Raw genomic sequence first — 22,477 nt, forward strand, 5'->3', positions numbered from 1 at the left:
AGTGACCTGCAGCCCTCAGGGTGGCTAAGTGTCCCGTTGAGCCAGGGCAGAGACCGGGTTTGGGGTGCCGCAGAGCTCCTAGTCAGCACTCACCCTACACCAGAGCAGCCCAGGGCTTCCCCCGCCGCCCCACCCACCTGGAGGGATCTCTCACTCAGCATCCAGAGTCTGGGGTTCCGCACGCATAGGCTGGTGCAAGGTGCATTGAGAAACACTTAACCCGCCCAGGAGTCCTTTATGGCCTCCAGTGGAAAAAGTAATAGTATTTTTCTGCCTCAGGGAGAAGGTTCGGAATAAACTACAGGTGGAGGAACTTAAAGACAATCAGTGTCTAGAGCGGGGTACGAGTAAGACTCTATATCGAGAGTGAAAGACTGAGGAGAGAGGACAAAGCTAGCAGTGACCAAGGTTAAACTGGCCCACTTACCTCAGAGCTTCGGAATCTACCCACCAATTCTGGAAACTACTCATCTGTCTGGATTTTGACCCTGATTTGCAGGAGAGTTGCTCCTTTGCAGGTCAGTTTCACTGGCCGTAAACCGACATTGATACTTGCTACTTCCCCATCTGATAGATTCTTTGAGGGGGTTAAATTTTGACCTCTCAGAGTTGGTTAGGTATAATTAGGAACCATAAACCTGAGGAAGGAAGAGTATGACTACAGAGGAAGCAGATTCCTGTAAGGCTGCAATTTTGTTTGTTAATCATCAGCATTTATTATTTCTTCTCTGGAGTGGAGATAGCTGGAGTATCTTCTTTCAGCTGAAGAACATTAGAGCATGTAGAAGGTAAGATACACAACTTAACTATACCAGTAAACCTAAACAATAAAATAACATTATCAGAATTGTAGTTTCTGATCTCCAGCCTTTGATATTAAGATTTGAAAATGCTTTATAAGTGGCAAAGGACTAGTATAGTAGATGCTATTAATAGCACGAATAAAGAAAATGCAACAATTGCCAAAATTTATGATGCTGAATATTATTCCATGTTGCTGTTCCCTTATATTATTCCTAGGCTACCGATTTAGGAAGAGATTAAAAGGAACCTTCAGGGAAATGGATATCTCATAAGTCAGGCTAGAATTGTTTATCAAGTCAAAATAGAAGAAAATAATAGGCAGATATGTTGTTGATTCTGAAAAGAGTGATTTACTGTTTGAACTATCCGTGATGAATCATTTAATGTAAAAATAACATAAAATGCCCACAATCTAGTATATTTTTACAAGGAAAGAATCTTAAAATTAGTTTTAGATACTTTCAGTAGCCCATTTTTAGCAGATATACCTGAAAGCCTATTGCATTTCACTAAGATCAAAAAATAATTTGTGGTAATACAGTCACACCTTAGAGAAGGAAAAAAAGAAGCATTGCTTGTTTTTGTTGCTTGCTGGTAATTGGGTTATATGAAACCCACCTTCTATTCAATACACTCTAACCCGCCTGGATGCGCTCTAACTCTCCACTGCCCAGCTCAGATGCTCAGATTTGGGGTAACTCAGCTCAAGAGTGCCTCACTCCACTGCTGAAGCTCTCTACCAACCTATGAAAATACTTCGAATTACTTGAAACAACTCACTTAACTTTTTCCATTATTCTCCAAAGGAGGGAGACAAGTGGATACCCAAAGTGTTGAGATTGAGACAAAGGAAAGCTAGTGTGGACTTCTCTTCCTTCTCCCTATTCCTGGAGTCAAGTGACTATGATTAAAACAAACAACTTAGATTTATGCGGAAAGATCTGCGAGATGCACTACTAAAGAAAAAAATCAAAGTGCTGAACAAAGATGCTGCCATTTGTGAGGGAAAAAAAAACAACCTGTCTATAAATGAATGAACTATCTGCAAAGAAAGCTAAAAACAGAATGATTAGGGATCCCTGGGTGGCGCAGCGGTTTAGCGCCTGCCTTTGGCCCAGGGCGCGATCCTGGAGACCCGGGATCGAATCCCACGTCGGGCTTCCGGTGTATGGAGCCTGCTTCTCCCTCTGCCTATGTCTCTGCCTCTCTCTCTCTCTCCCTCCGTGACTATCATAAATAAATTAAAAAAATAAAAAATAAAAATAAATAAAAACAGAATGATTAATCTGAGAAAAATAATTTGGAGGGAGAAGGCAGCCAATCCATGTGGGGAGGTATTTTTCACTGTGTGCTTTTTCATACTATTTTGTCTCATTTGCATGCATTATGGTTACACACACACACAAAAAACCCAGCTTTTAAAAGAAGAGCCAAGTAAGAGAAGCCTCCCAAGAGATAGGTTTCAATGTTCTAATGCCTCAGTATTTCTCAAAAGGTGGAAGGCTGCAGTAGAACTCAGGTTCCCAAGAGTGTGGTCAGAAGGTAAGGTTGAAATTAGAGCCTGTGCTCTCTGAATGGAGCCTGTTTCTCCCTCTGCCTCTCTCCCTCTGTGTCTCTCATGAATAAATAAATAAATAATCTTTAAAAGAAAAAAAAAAAAGAAAGAAATTAGAGCCTGTGAAGGCAGGGCACCGGATGGTGGAGGAGGAAGAGTCAGCCTGTTCGGGGCCATCTGTTCTGCGCCTCCCTGGAGGCAGTTGTGGGAAAGTTCCGGTGGTAAGCAGGGTTCTAAGATAGCCCCTAAAATACCAACCCACTGGTAAAAGCAATTTATATAACCTCCTCCCCTTGAGTGTGGGCAGACCCTGTGAATATGATGGGATATCACTCCTATGAGTGGGTTTCTAATCATTTGTTTTTGAGAGATAATTCAAAGGGAAATTATCTAGCTGGGCTGGCCCTAATCACGTGAATCCTCAAAAGGGACTGAGCCCTTCAGAGAGGGAGAGACACACGCCCAGACTGACCAGGAACTGCCTATGGAAACCACATGGCAAGGAACAACAACTAAAATTCTGCCAACAATCTGAATGAGGCTTGAAGGAAACCCCAACCCTCTGATTAGAACTCTAGCATGCCCTACTATAATGGGCCCAGACTTCTGACCGACAGAAACATAGAAATAATAAACGGGTGCTGGGTGTTTTTGTTTTTGTGTATCATAGAGCCTTTATTATTTTTTCCTCTAAATTTTTAAATATTATATAACATCCATGTTTGAGTTACCATTTACAGATATTTAAAATACATCTTCATGGGGCACCTGGGTGGCTCAGTTGGTTGAGCACCCATTTTTTATTTTGGCTCAGGCCTCGGTCTCAAGGTCATGAGATTGAGCAGTGGGTCAGGCTCAGCGCTAAACAGGGAATTTGCTTGTCCCTCTCCTTCCCCCTGCTGGTGCACACGTGTGCTGTCTCAAAAAATAAATAGAATCTTTTTAAAAAATAAATAAAATGCATCTTCATTTAGAAATATTTTACATTTTGTCTATAGAACAGATAATTGAATGAGTGCTGCTTTAAGCTGCTAAATTTGTGGTTATTTTTTATGCAACAACAGAACACTAGTATAGTTTTTTTTTTTTGTTAGAAGAGCTCAGTGGTGGGATCCCTGGGTGGCTCAGCGGTTTAGCGCCTGCCTTTGGCCCAGGGTGTGATCCTGGAGACCCGGGATCGAGTCCCACATTGGGCTCCCTGCATAGAGCCTGCTCCTCCCTCTGCCTGTGTCTCTGCCTCTCTCTCTCTCTCTCTCTCTCTCTCTCTCTCTCTCTCTCTGTCTCTCATGAATAAATAAATAAATAATCTTTAAAAAAAAAAAGATATCAGTGGATTATAAGAGTTCCCAGTAGATCCTGGTACTAATACCCCATTATGAGATCTTGTGGCTTTGTAAACAGGAAAAGGGCCAGTTTGGGAGGGTTACATTATTTCTGTCAGATATCCTCTAAACCAAGTAACTTAATCTTTCTTGTTCAGTCTAAATTTTGTCATATAGTACTCCTTACTGGTGTAATTTTTAGTAAAAAAGTAAAAATCCAAAAACCTCCCCCCTCCTTTAGTATTACTGAAGTCCTTACTAATACTTACTAATACTTAATAATACTTAATATTTACAATGCATTTGTTAGTGCTTCTTGATTAATTTTTAAGATTTAAGGAATCGCTAGCATCCTAACAAATAACATTTTATACTACTAAGGAGGGATCAGAAGCTATACATTATTTAATTTATAATTCAGTGATTTTATTTTCTCATAAAAAAAATGTTGCCTTGGAGAAATGCCATACTTGGAATAAGTTCTCCATCTATCCTCTATTTCTAGTTTTCTTTTGATGTTTACCATAATTGCGGTTCCAACTAAGTACAGAATTCTGGGAAGAAAGTTCCAGAATGACATTCTGGCCATGTCCCCATAGAAATGTCTCTATTACTTGCTCTTTGTGGCCTTTAAGTTTATTATATAATTAATTATATAATATAATTAAAGGGTAAAGTTAGTTTTGAGATCATCTTGCTTCAACCCTGAAATAACTTCAGAAGTGTAACCCCCTCTGAAAGTAGGCTCCATGTGCATATTTTATTTAACCTAGGCTTAGATGGAAAGGTTCTCTTTCTACTCTACTTATTTCTTACTTTTTTGTATTTAAAAATATTCCACCTGCCTTCTGCCACCACTTCACTGATTTTGTTCCTGTTAAAGCTATCTTTGACTTACTATACTAGCCAAGCCAGTGGACACTTTTCTGTCGTCACCTTTTTTCACTTCTCTGTTCCATTTAGTGCTGTTGACCACTCCCATTTTGAAATGGAGCCCTAACATGAGTTTGTCTGTTGATAATAGATCAAAAACAATGCCATGTTCATTGCTTCTTACTGACATTTCTCTTTCCTTGGCCCTCAGAGGACTGTCTCTCCATTCTGACTTAATTCAAATAAGGAGGTTCCTTGGACTTTGTTTAAAAGAAGAATCTTCTCCGTAGTAATACAACTCCCAGAATACATCTCACCAAAGCCATCCCTAAAGGGGTGTGTCCTATGGTGCAAAACTGCTGAAAGTCCCAGAGTTGAATTACACAATCGGATTCTGAGACAATGACAGACTATTTTCTTTCAAATTTCTACTTCCTGAAACCGAGGCTGTTTATGAGAAACAGTGTATTTCAGGGAGATTGTGCTAAAATTAACCGTTTTCAGAGTTAGATTTGCTGGCAGTATAAGTGCTTACTTATCCTTTTCTTCGAGACAAAGGTGAGTATCAGCCTTTAAATGACAAACCACAGATGTGGGTACAAAAGATGGTATAATGTATAGACAGTATTTTTTTGAACTGTGACCTTGTTTCTAATTCCTGATCTTGTTTACATTTAAATAACTTTAAAGCTCTAAGAATACTTGCACTTCTAAAAATGCCACAGAAAGGGGTTGAGGGTTGGGAAGAGGAAGGACCAGTAAATGTAGATTTCTAGGGAAAGGAGAAAAAGACCTGTTTTTTTTAAGAAGATGTGGGGATTTTTAAAGAAAGCTTTAATAAGAAAGTCCTATGTCAAGGAGCTTGCTACTGGACACCTGATTTTGTCACTGAATCAAGATGTTTGATTAAACCATTAAGAGAGGTAGGCTCACTTATGTGAAAAAGTAACCTGGGACTTTTGCCTCAAGTACATATGTAATCATAAGACAAGCCTTCACTTGTATGATGACCTCACTGATTTTTCCAGGAAACAGATAAGAGTGGAGAATTACTCTTTTCATATGGGAAGAACTGACAGGAATTCTGGGCATGATGAAGCATTATGTACACAGAAGGGATCTAGAAAAATTAAATTCTTTCACGCTTTATGCAAAAGAGTCCCTTCATTAACACATTTTTTTATTTGAAATCAGGGCTCTAAATCACTTTGGAAAGCCACAAATTATGACCTTTAAGATAGTTTGGGACTTTCAGGTGGGTGAGAGTGCAGAGGCAGTAGTGTCAGGAAGGAGGGAATTTATGTCACAACATAATGGCCCCTCTAGAATATTTATTTCTATCTCCCTCTGTCTTTTCTTTCTACTTAGTGCAGCTACTGTTCTTATGAGAAGCAATATCTGCTTTTGGTTAGCTGATACCTCATTGTTAAAAACATTTTAAATTCCTTAACACATAATCACTGTTGCTGTTCGAGTCTCTGCTGTTGTCTCTATGTGATGCTTCAGCATAGTCTCCACCCTCTTTAGTTTTTCCTCTTTCCTTCTTGGCCTCAAACACAATTGAATTATATAGAGCATTAGTAATTGTACCATAGAAGCTGTGCACCTCTTTCTAGACGGGGTGTCATCATATTACATGTCTGTATGGTGAGCACGATTTTGGGTCGGGGTGGATATAGATCAACTTACCACCTGAGAGACACACCAACCAGACCTCAACAAATGCCAAGTCAAGCCGTTATATCCACTGATCAAAATAATTTACTTCTCTCTTTCCACCTCCTCCTTCCAAACTCTGTCAACCTGCAGCGTCAAGAGAAACAAAATATTTAAAATTATTCTAGCAATAATTTACTCGCCATCTCAAATATCTTTTGAATCCAAGATGAATAAATTCCCCAAGTTCTCTCCCAACAAGACACCAGAATTTTATAGTACCCTTCACTAGCATGAAGGATGGCTAGTCATGTTAGGGTGGCTGGTGTTGGGAGCAACAAAGAATTTTACAAAGAGTGGGGCAATAAGCAAGGGAGAGTTTATTCACTCTCCAAGGGAGGATAAGGGCCAGACATCAAGAGAGATGTTAGCCTGAGTTTCTTTTAGGCTGGACCTTTTAAGGTTGTTTTTTTTTTTTTTTTAAAGATTTTATTTATTGATTCATGAGAGACACAGAGAGGCATAGACACAGGCAGAGGGAGAAGCAGGCTCCATGCAGATGTGGGACTCGATCCCAGGTCTCCAGGATCTTGCCCTGGACCGAAGGTGGCGCTAAACCGAGCCACCTGGGCTGCCCCTTTTAAGGGGTTTTGAAGGATTGTGAGAGGGTTGAAAATGTGCCTCTGAGGAGGAAGGCGGAGAGTTGAGGAAAGGGGCCAACTGTTGGCCAGGTAGAGCAGGAGGTGACAGGTTTCTTGAGGAGCTCTGTCCAGGGCTTGTCCAGAATGTGTGTTGTGGTCAAGCTAGAGAAGAATATGTTTTGTAGATGGGGTCTATTTTCTGAGAAAAAAAGAGTACCATGACCTAGAAAACAAAGAGTTATGGCCAGGTATAAACACCTGTGAGTTTTGTCTATACAATTGGCTGGGGAGGGGGCTTTGATTAGATTCCTTTCAAGTAAGGAGCCAATAATTGCTTTAAACTTTAAATATATGTGTATTTTAAAGCCATATGTAAATCGTGATGGATGTTATAAAATCTCACATAGAATAATACTGTGTAATGAACACACTTGACATATTAAGCATAATAATCTCCACTTAAGTCCTATATGATCTAAGTTTGGGTTTAGAACCTGGAATTTTCTTTAAGAATAAATGTATTTACTTCAAAATATTTCTGAAACTCCATGGTTCCTTCCATGCCAAAATAATTTCACTAACCCCTTTACCCCAAAGACAATACACATACTGCTTTTTCATCTCTTTCAGAAAATGTTTTCCTGAAATGTTAAGTACCCGTGTTTTGAAGAATTTTAATAGGGATGTACATTCAAACTTTTGTTGTAAACTCATTCCATATTTTTGTTATTGTATCTATTGCTTCTCTATATGGGGGAGTCTTTGTTTCTTGTTGACAGTGACATTGATTTTTGTAGGATGTTGAGATTTCCTGTGTTCATAGAATTCTGTCAGATAGACAAATTTAAAAGTAAGAGTATTAAAAAAATAATAAAAAAATAAAAGTAAGAGTATTATCTGGTGCTATTACCCTTCTATGTCTAAAGAACAAAGCTGATTATAGCTTTAATATCAGTTATATATTAATACAGTTTTTTCAAAGTATAATGTACAAACTATTGATTTTAGGTGGCACATGTCCAAACTTTGAAAATTTGAATTACATCCTTAATTTAATGTGAATTAAAAATATAATTAATCAGGGGAGACTGGATGGCTTAGTTGGTTAAGCAAACTCTTGATTTCAGCTCAGGTCATGATCTCAGGGTCCTGGGATCAAGCCCCATGTCAAGCTCCAAGCTCAGGGTGGAGTCTGCTTGAGATATTCTCTCTCTCTCTCTCTCTCTCTCTCTCTCTCTCTCTCTTCCTCTGCGGCCCCACCACTCCTGGCCGCTTATACATATGCTTGCTTTCTAAATAGGTAAATAAATAAGTAAAATCTTTCTAAAAACCATATAATTAGCTCATAACATTTATGATTTCATGGATATTATTGCTCAGGAGGATGTTAGGTAAAAAGAAAGTGAGGTGTTTACTACTGATTTTAAGAAAATGAGTAAATTGTGCTTGCTTCGGCAGCACGTACACTAAAAAAAAAAATGAGTAAATAAATACTCTCATAGATAATATGCAGATATAGTAAAAGTTGTGAAGGTGGCATGTAAATAGCTGAAGTTTTGGAAATATCGAACTGATGTATTTGATAAGTGGATATTTTCTGAACCAGTGCAGAAATTTGAACCTCACTGGTCCTTAGTTATACAGCTCAATTAATAATATGATCTGGGGCAGCCCAGGTGGCCCAGCAGTTTAGCGCTGCCTTCGGCCCAGGGTGTGATCCTGGAGACCCAGGATCGAGTCCCATGTTGGGCTCCCTGCATGGAGCCTGCTTCTCCCTCTGCCTTGGTCTGTTCCTCTCTCTCTCTCTCTCTCTCTCTCTCTCTCTCTGTCTCCCATGAATAAATAAATAAAATCTTTAAAAATAATAATATGATCTGTTAAAATTCTTAATTATAGCTGTACAAAATAGTTGGTAAAAAATGCTTCATCATTTTAGCATATCTGCAGTCCTCATGAATTGTCAAAAAATTGAAGGGAGTTAGAAAGTAGCCAACCTGGTTGAGCAAGCCACTGAGATGCATTGGCAGATGCTCAACCATTGAGCCACCCAGGTGCCCCTGTTATTTAACATAGTATTTTGGCTTGCATTGTGATCCCAGGGTCCTGGGATCGAGTCCCGCATCAGGCTTCCCACAGGGAGCCTGCTTCTCCTTCTGCCTATGTCTCTACCTCTCTCTGTGTGTCTCTCATGGATAAATGAATAAAATATTTAAAAAAAAAAAAAAGAATCATGGAGAGAATGGAGGCACCTGGGTGGCTCAGTCAGTTGGGTGACCAACCTGATTTTGGCTCAGGTCATGATCTCAGGGTCACAGGATCTGCCCATTATGGTCTCTGCACTCAGTGTGGAACCTGCTTGGGATTCTCTGCCTCTGCCCCTTCCCTGGCTTGCTCTCTCTCTCTAAAAGAAACAAATAAATCTTAAAAAAAAAAAAAAAAGAAGAAGAATCATAAAGATGATGAATCATCCCAGAGTAAGCACTATATAGTTCTACTCAACCTGCTTCACCCAGACACTGATATCTTTGAAAGGTGGGGAGGGGTGGTATGAGGAAAGGGTGAAGAAGAGAACGGGACCATAAACATCATCTAGATCAAGGGTCATTAATGTATCATGAAGTGTGTCAATGGCCGTTTAAAAATGACCATACTGGCAATTTCTTTTGAGGAATCCATTCTTGGAAGGATACAATTCTTATTATGGAGAAAATTCACAAAGGTGTTTATCATAAAGGTATTTATGATAAGAATTGCAAGCATTCTAACAAAAGGGAAAGGTTAAGCAAATTATAGTATAGTACTCCCTCCCTTATCCGTGGTTTTGCTTTCTGTGGTTTCAGTTATCTGCCATCAACCATCACCAGAAGCAGATGATCTTCCTTCTGACACTTCGTCATATGCCTGCATCATTCACCTCTCTTACTCTCCTCACATAGGCTTTTTACTGGCTCACATCACCACAAGAAGAAAAACAGTGAGTATGGTACGGGCATATCTCATTTTATTGTCATCACTTTATTGCACTTTACAGATACTGATGTTTTTGCTCTCTGAAGGTTTAAGGCACTCTGAGTCAAGCAAGTCTGTTGGCACAATTTTTCCAATAGCATTTGCTCACTTTGTGTCTCTGTGTCACATTTTGGTAATTCTCTCAATGTTTCAAACTTTGTCATTATCATTGTGTTTGCTATGGTGATCTGTGATGAGTGATTACAACTTACTGAAAGCTCAGATGATGATTAGAATTTTCCAGTAATAAAGTATTTTTTTCAGCAAGGTATGTACATTTTTTTAGGCATAATGCTATTGCACACTTAATAGACTATAGTGTAAAAATAACTTTTATATGCACTGGGAAACCAAAAAGTTTATTTGACTCGCTTTATTGCAATATTTGCTTTAATATGGTAGTGTAAAACTGAACCCAAGATATCTTCAAGTTATACCTGTACAGTAAGATATTTTGAGAGAGACCGCATTCACGTTTTATTAACAGTATGTTGTTGTAACTGTTTTATTTTATTATTGTTGTTGTTAATCTCTTCCTGTGCTTAATTTATAAATTAAACTTTATGTATGTATGTATGTATAGGAAAAAATATGGTATATGTAGGTTTCAATATGGCTTCAGGCATCCATGGTCTTGAATGTATCCCCTAAGGATGGGGGGGGGGGGAACTACTGTATATCTGTAAGACAAGATGAATAATAATACCAGTATAGAAAATGCTAAGTGAGGGGCATCTGGATGACTCAGTCAATTAAGCATCTGCCTTCAGCTCAGGTCATGATCTGAGGGTGCTGGGATCAAGCCCTGCATTAGGCTCCCTGCTCTGGAGACCTACTTCTCCCTCTTCTCCCTGCTTGTACTCTCTCTTGCTATCTTTGTTTGTGTCTCTCAAATAAATAAATAAAATAATTTTTTAAATTCTGAGTCAAAAACAGATTCAGGGTCAATGAACTATTATACTTACAATTATGTAATACATATAAAATATAGATATAGATAGATATAAATTCACAAATATTCTAAAAGTGGTTATTGTCTTACAGTGATTAATTTTTCATTTTCTTTTTTCTATGTCTGTATATATATTTTTACCCTAACTTTTTATAACATACTTATATATTACTTTTTTGACAAAACTAATAGAATGTGTTAAATAAAACTATACTGCTATATAGTAACTACAACTGTGCAGTCTTTGGAAGATAAATCTTGCCTTTATTTACTTGGCATACAAATAACTAGCTATTTGAAAAAGAGGATTGAGTTTCAGTGCTAGAGTGAATGAACATAGGAGAGTCAGAAAACATAGAAACACCAATTGAAATACTATCAGTTGATTTTTCTTGCATAAATTGCTTCTGTCTAAGCCATAGTTTTTACTGCAGTCAACGTATACTTCTATTTTGAAGAAAGGAAGAAAGAAGGGAAAGAGGAATGGGAACTTTACTTGATATGTATGCTAATAGTTTCCTAATTTGTTTCTCATTCTCTTGAATTCCTATAACCTGGATTCATACATTTATACATATACGTGTTGTATTTACATTCATTTTTGCCGTATCTTTGCACATATTATTGTACCTCAAAGTATATCATGTCATTGGCTTGGCCAGAAAATAGGGCTTAGAATCTAAACCCTAGCGCATCTAGTTGCTATGGTACATTCTCCACTAGTGCATTATAAGCACTAGAAAATATGCAAAGTCTTCAATAAAAGTCTTGTCTGTTCATAGTTTTTTTTCTTTTCTATAAAAAAAATTCTTAGAGGGAATCCCTGGGTGGCTCAGCGGTTTAGCGCTGCCTTCAGCCCAGGGCATGATCCTGGAGATCCGGGATTGAGACCCGCATGGGCCTCCCTGCACAGAGCCTGCTTCTCCCTCTGCCTGTGTCTCTGCCTCTCTCTCTCTCTCTCTCTCTCTCTCTCTCTCTCTCTCTCTTTCTCTCTCTCTCTCTCTCTCTGTGTGTCTTTCATGAATAAATAAATAAAATCTTTAAGAAAAATACTTAGAGCCTCATCATATGTCCTTTTATTTGACCATTTCTTTGAAATAACTTAATCTCTGGTTGAAGCTTGGCTGCTATCAGTCATCATTTTCCAAGATAACTATATTCCTACCCAGGAATTTGCTTCCCTAAATCATGTGCCAAGTTAGTGTGAGGGATAATAAAATGTGAGTGAATAGCACCTCTTCTGAGATATTAATCAGGTCTGATTCACATCTCCAAAAGTTGCAGATTATTTAATAAGAAACATCTGAAGCCTTTTGGGCCCAGATTCCCTGCCACCCCACCTCCCCTATTCCCCAGTGGGCAAGAGAGACTGGGAGGACACCAGGAATTAGGTGGAGCTTCTTTTTTTTTAAGGTTTTATTTATTTATTAATGACAGAGTGAAAGAGAGACAGAGGGAGAAGCAGGTTCCACGCAAGGAGCCCGATGTGGGACTTCCTTCAGCTCAGGGTGTGGTCCCCACTCCGGGATCACACCCTGAGCCAAAGGCAAACGCTCAAGCTCAACCACTGAGCCACCCAGGCGTCCCTAGGTGGAGCTTCTAAAGGCCCAGCTTGTCAGCAGCTGAGAAGCAGACAGAAACACCCCTCCCCAATTAATTCCGGGCTGCAGGCTCCAGTCTTTTAAGGTAGATGTAGCAAAGTACTTCATCTTTGTAGCTCTCCTTAGGTATTTGAGACATATTCTTTAAATATATTTTCACTCAATAAAATGACCTCTCATTACTTAATTCAAATCCAGAGGTCACTTTTTAGACTTCATCTTTCTCTCTTTTTACAATTTTGACACTGTTGACTTCTGCAAATTTTCTTTTTTGGTTTCCATATCCCCTTGCATTTCTGACTTTTCTCCTACTTCTCTGGCTACAGTTCCCTTTTATATTTTCTTTCTCTGCCCACTTCATTTACTACATTCTGCTCTCTGCATATTCACATTGGATGAGTGCCCGTTGCTGCACTTATGCCAGGTTGCACTAAGGGCCCTGTGTTTCTTCTTCCAGAGTTCTGGACTCTTACATCCAAGTGTAAACATCTATTACTAAATCTCTCTATTCTGCATCCCACAGGCATCTCACATATAACATTTTCAACAGTAGACCCATTTACCACCTCCATCAGTATTTTTTTACATTGATATCTGGCACTAAAAGCCATGTACTTGCTCAAGCTCAACACGTGGTGCTCTCTACACCCCTTATTTCTTTACCAACAATGTCTAATCAATTTTAAAGTTACATTGATTTCATAAATATCTTTGAGAACTACCCATATCTATTAATTCTTGGTTTAGGCCCTCAACATCTCAAGGCATATCCTGATCTCCTCAGCCTCTAGCCTTTGTCCTGTTGGATTAGACATTTCCTAGGACCCAGAGCATTCTTCTACCCCAGAACATTTTGCAGTAACCATTTGGAAAAGTAAGATATGTCTTCTATCTGAATTCCCATTTCCTAGCCCAGTGCACGACACATTGTAGATAACTAATATGAATTTGCTAAATAAAAATTTTTTGGATTCCTACTTTTCTGCCCTATTTCTTTTGTTTAAATGAGACTTAGCACTACCTAAAGCTCCCTAGCTCACAAAGGACATAATTTTTCCCCAGAATAAATAAAAAAAATAAATCCATCAACTCAACACTTGAAGAATTGCTTCCACTTCTCCACACATGTATAATGATATCTACTCCACTAGAGACAGTAGGAGGTTGAGACATTTAAGAGGCTCTGGGCCTTGGCAAATGCCTCTTCTAATTTGATATTGTTTTTTTAAAAAAAATCCAGAATTTTTGCTCCATTTAGATATATATATAAGGATTCCCAAAAGGAATACTATATATTCTGTATTAACAGGCTCACATTTTAAAGCAGCTTGTCCATAGCATGGCCTAGTTTTTGCTTTTGTGCTATTATGTTATTTTTTTTAAGTTTTTACTGTCTAGTCAAAAAAGAAAAAAAGATCTATTCTAGGCTACTTTTATCAAGTATAAGTGCTATCCTATAATACAGGATGCTTTTGCTCTGATAAATTGATTACCCCTGTTAGAGTCAGTTTTGTCCTTTCTTTTTTTTTGCTACAAGACTTATATACATGTTTTAATTTAATAGTCATTACAGTGAGTCAGGTACTATTATCAGCAGTATTTGCTCAATAAATAGTAATAATTATTTCCATTTCTTTGCTACGTTGTCATTAGCATGGCTTCATTATTTTACCTCATTTCTATATACTTCCTCCATCTCTAATTCTAGCTGTTTACTACAACTATGCCATTTGTCCAGTAATAGCTCTTTTGAGTGAGATGACATACTTGCCAGACAAGATTTTCCTTATCTGTGTCTACAGTAGCTGCAGATGTGTCTGCTCTTCAATGTACCTTCCTGATGTAAATGAATAGCTTCAGAGGAGGTTCTGGCCCTACTCCAGTCTCTTCCATCCTGCTACATTTACATCATGCTTGTCCTAGACACAGTATGAGAAACCTTTTCCTAGGATAAGTTTTGATAAACATTAATACTCACTGATGAGGGATGGCTACTAGGATTATTAGTCACTTGTATTAGATGGAATGTAAAGGGGGCAGCAGAGTGGTGAGAATGTCTAGTTCCAAAGCAAGGCTGAAAGAAAAATGGAAGATGATACATGCAGAAAGCATGCTTAAGTTAACCATAAGACATGAGTGAAAGGAAGTGTCACTAAAATATGTTCAATGTCACAGTGTTTTGTTAAATCACTCTGACTACACTTAAGCACCTCAATTAAGAGGCAAAAATCAGAGTGCTCAATTGTTGTCAAAGAATAATTAGTTAAGTTTTGAAAACTTACACTTTTAAAAAGTTTATTATAAATATGAAGATATATGTGTATATATAATAAAACATATATAAACATATCTATGCAGAGAAACAATGATATCAAAATTTTATAGTGCTTATTTCTTTTTATTTAATTTTATTTAAATTCAATTTTTCAACTATATGTTGGCAAACCCAGTGCTCATCTCATCAAGTGCCCTCCTTAGTGCTACTCATGCAGTTACCCTATACCCCCCACTCTCCTCCCCTTCTGCAACCCTTTGTTTCCCAGAGTGAGGAGTCTCTTATGGTTTGTCTTCCTCTTTAATTCTTCCCCACTCAGTTCCCCCCCTTCCCTTATGAACGCTTTCACTATTTCTTATATTCCACATGTGAGTAAAACCGTATGATAATTGTCTTTCTCCTGTTGACTTACTTCACCCAGCATAATGCCCTCCAGTTCCATCCACATCAGTGTAAATGGTAGGTATGCATCCTTTCTGATGGCTGAGTAGTATTCCATTGTATATGTATGTATGTGTATATATATATATTTTTTTTTTGGTAGGGGGTGCTTATGAGAGATACACACACAGAGAGGCAGACATAGGCAGAGGGAGAAGCAGGCTCCCTGCAGTGAGCCTGATGCTGGACTCGATCCCAGGACTCTGGGATCATGACCTGAGCCAAAAGCAGATGCTCAACCACAAAGCCACCCAGGCGTCCCTGTATCACATATTTTATATCCGTTCATCTGTCAAAGGACATCGTGGCTCCTTCCACAGTTTGGCTATTGTGGACATTGTTGCTATGAACACTGGGGTGCAGGCATCCCATTGTTTCACTGCATCTGTATATTTGGTGTAAATATGCAATAGTGCATTCCTGGGTCATAGGTTAGCTCTATTTTTAACTATTTGAGGAACCTCCTCACTGTTTTCCAGAGTGGCTGTATAGTGCTTATTTCTTAGTGGGACTATGGGTAATTCTTATTTTCTTTTTTACTGTATTTTTTCTCCAAATTTTTAAATAATACCATTTTGCACTCATTATAATGAAATGTTTCAAAATCTAGATCTTTAAAAATACATCGGAGACCACTATGGTACAATCTTCAGGATTTTCATGACCCAAATACTTGATGGAGCCTATTGGAAGACCTCCAGTAGACTGGTAATACCTCTCACTTGTGAGCCAGAAGCCACTGTGTATGAAAAAGCAAGTTACAGTGAAAGAAAAGAAAAGCGCTACTTATTATGCAACATAGATTTCAGAAGTCCTACAGTATCTCAACACACTCATTCCCCAAATCACAGTTGTCAAGGAAAAGCTTTTTAGACCACAGCTGCACATGCACAGAGTGTGAAAGGCTGAGTGAACATGAGGGAGCCAGGGAGTTGCCCCTTGCCAAGTTTTCTCCAAAAGATGTATTCCTTCAGGGAAAAAAAGAGAAGGGTAGGAAACAAACCGTAAAAGACTCTTAACGATAGAGAACACACTGAGGGTTGCAGAAAGGAGCTGGGTGGGGGATGGGCTGGATGGGGAGATGGATATTAAGGAGGGCTCTTGTTATGGTGAGCACTGGGTGTTGTATATAAGTGATGAATCACTGAATTCTACTCCTGAAACCGATATTGCACTGTATGTTAACTAACTAGAATTCAAATAAAAATTTGGGGAAAAAAAAAGATGTGTCCCTTTAGATTCTGTGTCCCTATCTGTTCCCATTCAGCATCTTATGAATGCACAGCTCATCTAAGAGCTGGCCTTTCATTTCACTTTCCTGAAAAGGTAGAGTCATTAGCTGAGACTGATTTGGCGTTCAAAGTGAACATGTTGAGAATGTGATGTTTACTGGATATCCAAGCACAGGTATCCAATAAACAGTTGAAAATATGCATCTGAAAATTTCAAGAGTTTTTGACAGTTTAAGTTTGGACTGGAGATACAAAGTTGGTGATTGTCAGCCAATACATGATATTTACAACTATGAACTGAATGAGATTACCAAGGAGTAGATTTAGATAGGAAAGAGAACAGGGTCAGAGACTGAGCCTTTGCACATTTCAACATTAAGGAGTCTAGGAGAAGAGGATGAACCAGCCAAAATAGCAGAGAAGGAGAGATCAGTGAGGTAGAGGAATAAACATCAAGAGAGTGTGGTATCCCTTTTTTAAAGAAAGATTTTATTTATTCATTTGACAGAGCACAAGCAGGCAGAGCAGCAGGCAGAGGGAAAGGGAGAAGCAGGCTCCCTGCTGAGCAAGGAGCCTGATGATGGGCTCATCCCAGGACTCCGGGATCATGACTGGAGCCAAATGCAGATGCATAACTGACTCAGGCACCCAGGTACCCCTGAGAGTGTAGTGTCCTGATGGACAATAGAGGAGGAAGGGTCTGTGTCACATGCTGTTGGTAGGTTACCAAGGAAGAGGAGTGAGAATTGACCATTGGGTGTTGCAATTGAAGTTTACCGGTGACTTTGACAAGGGCAGTTTCAGTGGAGTAATGGAGCAGAAGTCTGATTGAAGTACATTTAAGAGAAAATGGGAAGAGACAGGTTGAAAGCTCAAGTAGGAGCAATTCTCTCAAGGAACTATGCTGCAAAGGGCAATAGCTATGGATGGAAGCGAAGTCAAGAGACTTCTAAGACGGGAGAAATAATGGCATGTCTGTAAACATCAGAATGAACCAAAGGAGAGCAAAAACTCAGAAGAGAAAATTCAGCAATGAGATTGAATAGGAAGAAAGGTGGAATTATTGTTTGAATGGAGTGACTGGTTCTGGATAAGAGAATGGATGACTCATCCCTGAAAGCAAATAGAAGGTCAGAATATGGGGTGCAGCTGTTGTTAGATTGGTAGAGGTGAGTGGGAGTCTGTGGAAGTCCTCTTCTGATTGCTGAGAATGAGAGTAGAGGACAAAGGGAGAGAAAGTATGAAATAGGCCACTAAGAGTGGAAGGTAGATGGACCTGAAAATCACAGTATGATTGCCGGGCACTATTATTGGCATCACTGAGTTTTAGAGTCAGAAATTTAAAATGAGATCAGGGGGCATGGTTATTTTTTTCTCCAGCATTGTTCAGCTGTGTAAAAGTTGTATTTAACTGGAGTTATGATTTTGACATGCACATATTAAAAACAAGGGAATCAAAGGTGTATGCATGTGGTGATTATCATGATTGACCACGGAAATTAAACTGGGTAAAAGGAGGAGAGAGGACCTCAAGTTGGTGTGGACCCATAGAAAGGGTAGGATCAATGGATTATATAGGTCCAATGGGATTTTAGGATTGTTGGATTTGGGAGAATAAAAGAAGACAAGATGGATGGTATTGGACAGAAAGTTGGATACATGAATTTGAGAGTATGAAAGAGTTGTTATTTTTGCTAACAATAAAGTCTAGGCAGATGACCTTGAAAGTGAATGCCTGAGGTTAGGTGAAGGACAAGATCTTCAGAAGGAAGGATTTCAAGAAACCAAGAGTCCCTAATCACTAAATAATTGTTGAAATATCCAAAAATAGAGGTGTTTAGAGAGAGTAACAGTGATGCGGAATCTAAAATGTCCTAGGAGCTGGTAGTTGGCATTAACAGTGAGAGGCAGAGGGTGATGACATAAGATTCAAAGATTAGGGAGAGGTATGCAGATTAAACAAGGAAGGTAAAAGCAAAGTCCAAAACTGGCAATGGTCATGAGGCTGCTCACTTAGAACCAGTCGTTCAGGGGCTTACGAGCATAAGCTGCACCTTGAGAGATTTTTCAAGGTAGTTGAAAATGTAAAGCACTTTATGATATGTAATATATTGCTATTTCTAGCATATGAAAAAATAGTAATTATTATTGCAAACTCATTTAGCAAAATATTTATAAAAAAAATAACCAGGAGGATTTTCTTTTTCTGGTAATCCTCAAAAAGTAATAAATAGATTTCTTTTCAAGTTACTGAGTAGAAGTTCAGAACTTCAAGATAAAATATTCAGAAAGGTTTTTCAGCAAAATCTCTTTATTTCATAATCTCTTCATTACAAAATTGTCAGTACCACCCCTGATTATTTAGACCTCTGATAGTGAGGTTTCTAAAATGTCAAAGGAGAGATTTGAAACCCTACCTCTATTTAAGGGAATGAGGGGAGAGATTTGTTCCATTATGCACTTTGGACGGGATTTGGTCTTCCTTGATTGACATTTTTCCTCTATGTGTTTCTAAAGTGGTGAACAGGAATGACCAATTATAACTTCTCCACTCTCATTTGGTACTCAGGAAGGTGAGTTCCTCTGTTTCTTACCTGGATATTTCAAGTAACAATCATGCAACAATGCCGATGACATAATGCAAGAAATAAAGAGTAGAGATTATTCCTTATGCTGTCCATTCTTTTATTATAATAAAATCCTCTGTGTTTAATATTTTTTAAACTAGAAAGTTCTAAATTAGGAATGGATCAAAATTATGAACACCAGTTTTGGATGTTTCCACATGAAACTTTTGAATTAATTATTTTTCCTAAATTATATAGCTACACACAGTCATTGTAGAAATTATTAAAAGAAGGGGGAAATAATTGAAAAGTATTACTGAGAGCCGGACTCTTAATATTTTGACAATTTTTTCTGATTATTTTATGTTTAAAAAATTGTGGTAAAATACACATAAAATTTGCCACCATAATCATTTAAAGTGTACAGTATAGTGGTACTAATTTACATTCAGTGGTTATGTTACCATCACTCCTATCTATCCACAGAATTCTGTTCATCTTGCAAGATTGAAACTCTGTCCTATCAAATGATAACTTATCATTCTCCATCTTCCCTCATCCCTTGCAACCACTATTCTACTTTCTATCTCTATGAATTTAACTACTAGAGGTACCTCATGTAAGTAGAATCATGCAATATTGTCTTTTTGAGACTGGCTTATTTCACTTTGTATAATGTCCTCAAATTTATCCATGTTATAGCATTTGTCAAAATTTCCTTTTTGAATAATACTTAATTTAATATAAATAATATTCCCAAATGCTATAACATGGCAATAATATTCCTAAATAATATTCCATTTTGTTTATTCATCTGTTGAAGGAAGCATAAGTTACTTCTACCTTTTGGCCACTGTAAGTGAGTGTTGTTATGAACATGGTATACAAATGTCCCTGCAAATCCCTGCTTACAGTTATGTTGAATATGTTCTCAGAAGTGGAATTCCTAGATTATATGATAGTTCTATTTTTAATTTTTTGAGGAAACACCGTAATGTCTTCCATAGCAGAAATACCATTTTATATTCCCACCAACAGTGTGCTAAGATTCCGATTTCTCCACATCCTGGCCAATACTTTTTTATTTTCTGTCCCCCCCCCCCCACCACACACACAGGAGCCATCCTAATAGATATGAAGTGGTTTCTCATTGTGATTTTTATTTGCATTCCCTAATTATTAGTGATGTTGAGCATCTTTTCATGTACTTATTGACCATTTGCATATCTTCTTTGGAGAAATGTCTATTCAAGTCCTTTGCTATTTTTTAAATTAGGTTGTTTGTATTCTTATTGTTGAGTGGTAGGAATTCTTTATATATTCTGTTTATTAACTCCTTGTCAGCTATATGTTTGACAAATATTTTTCCCTTTCCATGGGTTTCCTTTTCACTCTGTTTATTTTTTTTTTTTTTTTTTTTAAGCTTTTTTTTTTTTTTTTTTTTTTTTTTTTTTTTAAATTTATGATAGTCACACACACACAGAGAGAGAGAGTGAGAGAGAGGCAGAGACATAGGCAGAGGGAGAAGCAGGCTCCATGCACTGGGAGCCCGATGTGGGATTCGATCCCAGGTCTCCAGGATCGTGCCCTGGGCCAAAGGCAGGCGCTAAACCGCTGCGCCACCCAGGGATCCCCCTTTTCACTCTGTTTAATATGAACTTTGATGCACAGAGGTTTTTAAATTTCTTGTACTCCAACATATTTGGGGTTTTGTTTGTTATCTGTACTTTTGATATCACACCCAAGAAATCACTGCAAAATTCAGTATCATAAAGATTTTCTTCTGTTTTCTTCTAAGACTTTTATAGTTTAAGGCTTGATGTTTTTGAGTTAGTTTTTGTTTCTGGTGTAAGGTAAGGGTCCAACTTTATTCTTTTGCATGTGGATATCCAGTTTTTCCAATACCATTTATTGAAAAGATTGTTCTTTCCCCCACTGAATGGTCTTGACATCCTTGTTAGAAATCATATGACCATATATGTGAAGGTTTATTTCTGAGTTCTCTGTGCTATTTCATTGGTCTGGATGTCTGTCTTTATGCCAGTGCCTCACTGTTTTGTTTTAAGATTTTATTTACTTATTCATGAGAGACACAGAGAGAGAGAGAGGCAGAGACGTAGGCAGAGGGAGAAGCAGGCTCCCTGTGGGGAGCCGGATCCATGTGAGACTTCATCCTGGGACTCCAGGATCATAACCTGAGCCAAAGGTAGATGTTCAACCGCTGAGCCACCTAGGTGTCCCCACACTGTTTCGATAACTGTAGCTTTGTAGAAAGTTTTAGAATTAGGAAATGTGAAATCTCCAACTTTGTTCTTCTCTTTCAAGATTGCTTTGGCTATTTGGGCTTTCTGAGATTTTACATGAATTTTAGGATGGATTTTTTTTTCTATTTCTGGAAAAAAATGGCATTGATCTTCATTGACTTTTTTTTTTTACTTTTTGTTTTTATTATGTACTACATTAATACATTGCATAACCTTCTAGAAGGGGTAGATGAACCATAACTGAGGTATTTTCCATCAATCAGGAAAATGCTTCCTTAATCGATATTCTCCAAACCCTTTGACACATAGTAACGATTAACTCCAGAGACTCGCCTATCTCTTTGCATCAAACTCCACTGATATGGATAATAGGCAACCCTTTTTTCCTTGCCCCCGTTAGTGAACCTGTGGATGTGCGCCGTGGCTATGCCGGGGATGACCAAGCACACGGCCATGACACCGATCCCGGGCAGAATCTCGAACCACATCGCACCGCGGTTGGCAGGGCCAAACCCTTAATTCCCCACCCCCGGCAAAGGTGACCGCGCCTCGGCTCCTTCCCAGTAGGCTCCCGACTTTTTTTTTTAAAACATAGCTGTTACACTGAGTGAACAATGATATGTTCTGCTTTTCTTCCTTAATATTATACTTATCTTATTAAAAATAAACATTACTTCTTGGGGTACCTGGGTGACTTAGTTAAGTGACCAACTCTTGATTTCAGCTCAGATCATGATCTCAAGGTTGTGAAATCGATCCCCACACCTGGCCCTGCACTGGGCATGGAGTCTGCTTAAGATTTTATCTCTCCTTCTCCCTCTGCCCCCCCTTTATAAAAAAATAATAAATATAAAATAAACATTACTTCTTTTAATTTAAATTTTTCATAAACATACTTTACAATAACGACATAAAGGAAAATGTACAAATGGAAGTGTAATTGAAAGATTAGAAAAGTTTCTACCTCAAATTATGTGATTTGGGTATACTTTAGATACTATAAACATAAAAATGAGAAAAATTTGATACAAGACTGTAATCCTTATGTTATTTTTTACCAACTACAATTCTGATTCTGGAATTCATTTATTTACTTAGCACATTACTGAGTATTTTTGAAGCCCTGGAAACCTAGATATAAATTAGGTATGATGTTCATCCTCAGGGAAAGGGAACAAATACTAAAATTTAGCAAAAGTCTAGTATGTGTCATGAGTTTTCACTTTCTGTTTTAATGTTTGCATTAATCTTATGAGGAAGTGGTGTTAACTCCATTTAGAGATGG

General features: G+C 38.1%; 2 protein-coding genes across 13 annotated transcripts in view; one reads left to right on the forward strand and one right to left on the reverse strand.

The window, feature by feature from the left end:
* ALPK1 (alpha kinase 1) overlaps nt 1-22,477 on the forward strand; it is a 129,586-nt gene that overhangs the window by 137 nt on the left and 106,972 nt on the right. For 3 of the 12 annotated variants that reach the window (XM_041759444.1, XM_041759456.1, XM_041759455.1), the window contains exons 1-2: nt 4,961-5,112; nt 9,692-9,834. The gene's annotated coding sequence lies outside the window, so the exon portion shown is untranslated. Of the gene's footprint in view, nt 1-14; nt 519-711; nt 789-4,960; nt 5,113-9,691; nt 9,835-22,477 lie in introns of those variants that run through there. The other 9 variants (XM_041759447.1, XM_041759445.1, XM_041759446.1 and 6 more) reach the window with 9 other exon arrangements.
* Nucleotides 21,352-21,748, reverse strand: LOC121493526 (NADH dehydrogenase [ubiquinone] 1 alpha subcomplex subunit 1). Its single transcript, XM_041759461.1, has one exon. It carries the CDS (start codon nt 21,678-21,680, stop codon nt 21,468-21,470), a length of 213 nt encoding a protein of 70 aa, XP_041615395.1. The 5' UTR covers nt 21,681-21,748; the 3' UTR covers nt 21,352-21,467.

This window comes from Vulpes lagopus, chromosome 6, assembly GCF_018345385.1.
Source record: "Vulpes lagopus strain Blue_001 chromosome 6, ASM1834538v1, whole genome shotgun sequence".
Classification (NCBI taxonomy): Eukaryota; Metazoa; Chordata; class Mammalia; order Carnivora; family Canidae; genus Vulpes; species Vulpes lagopus.

Bases quoted from the DNA above. Each gene is read 5' to 3' on its own strand.
- LOC121493526 (XM_041759461.1), bottom strand. From the start codon at position 21,680: ATGTGGTTCGAGATTCTGCCCGGGATCGGTGTCATGGCCGTGTGCTTG.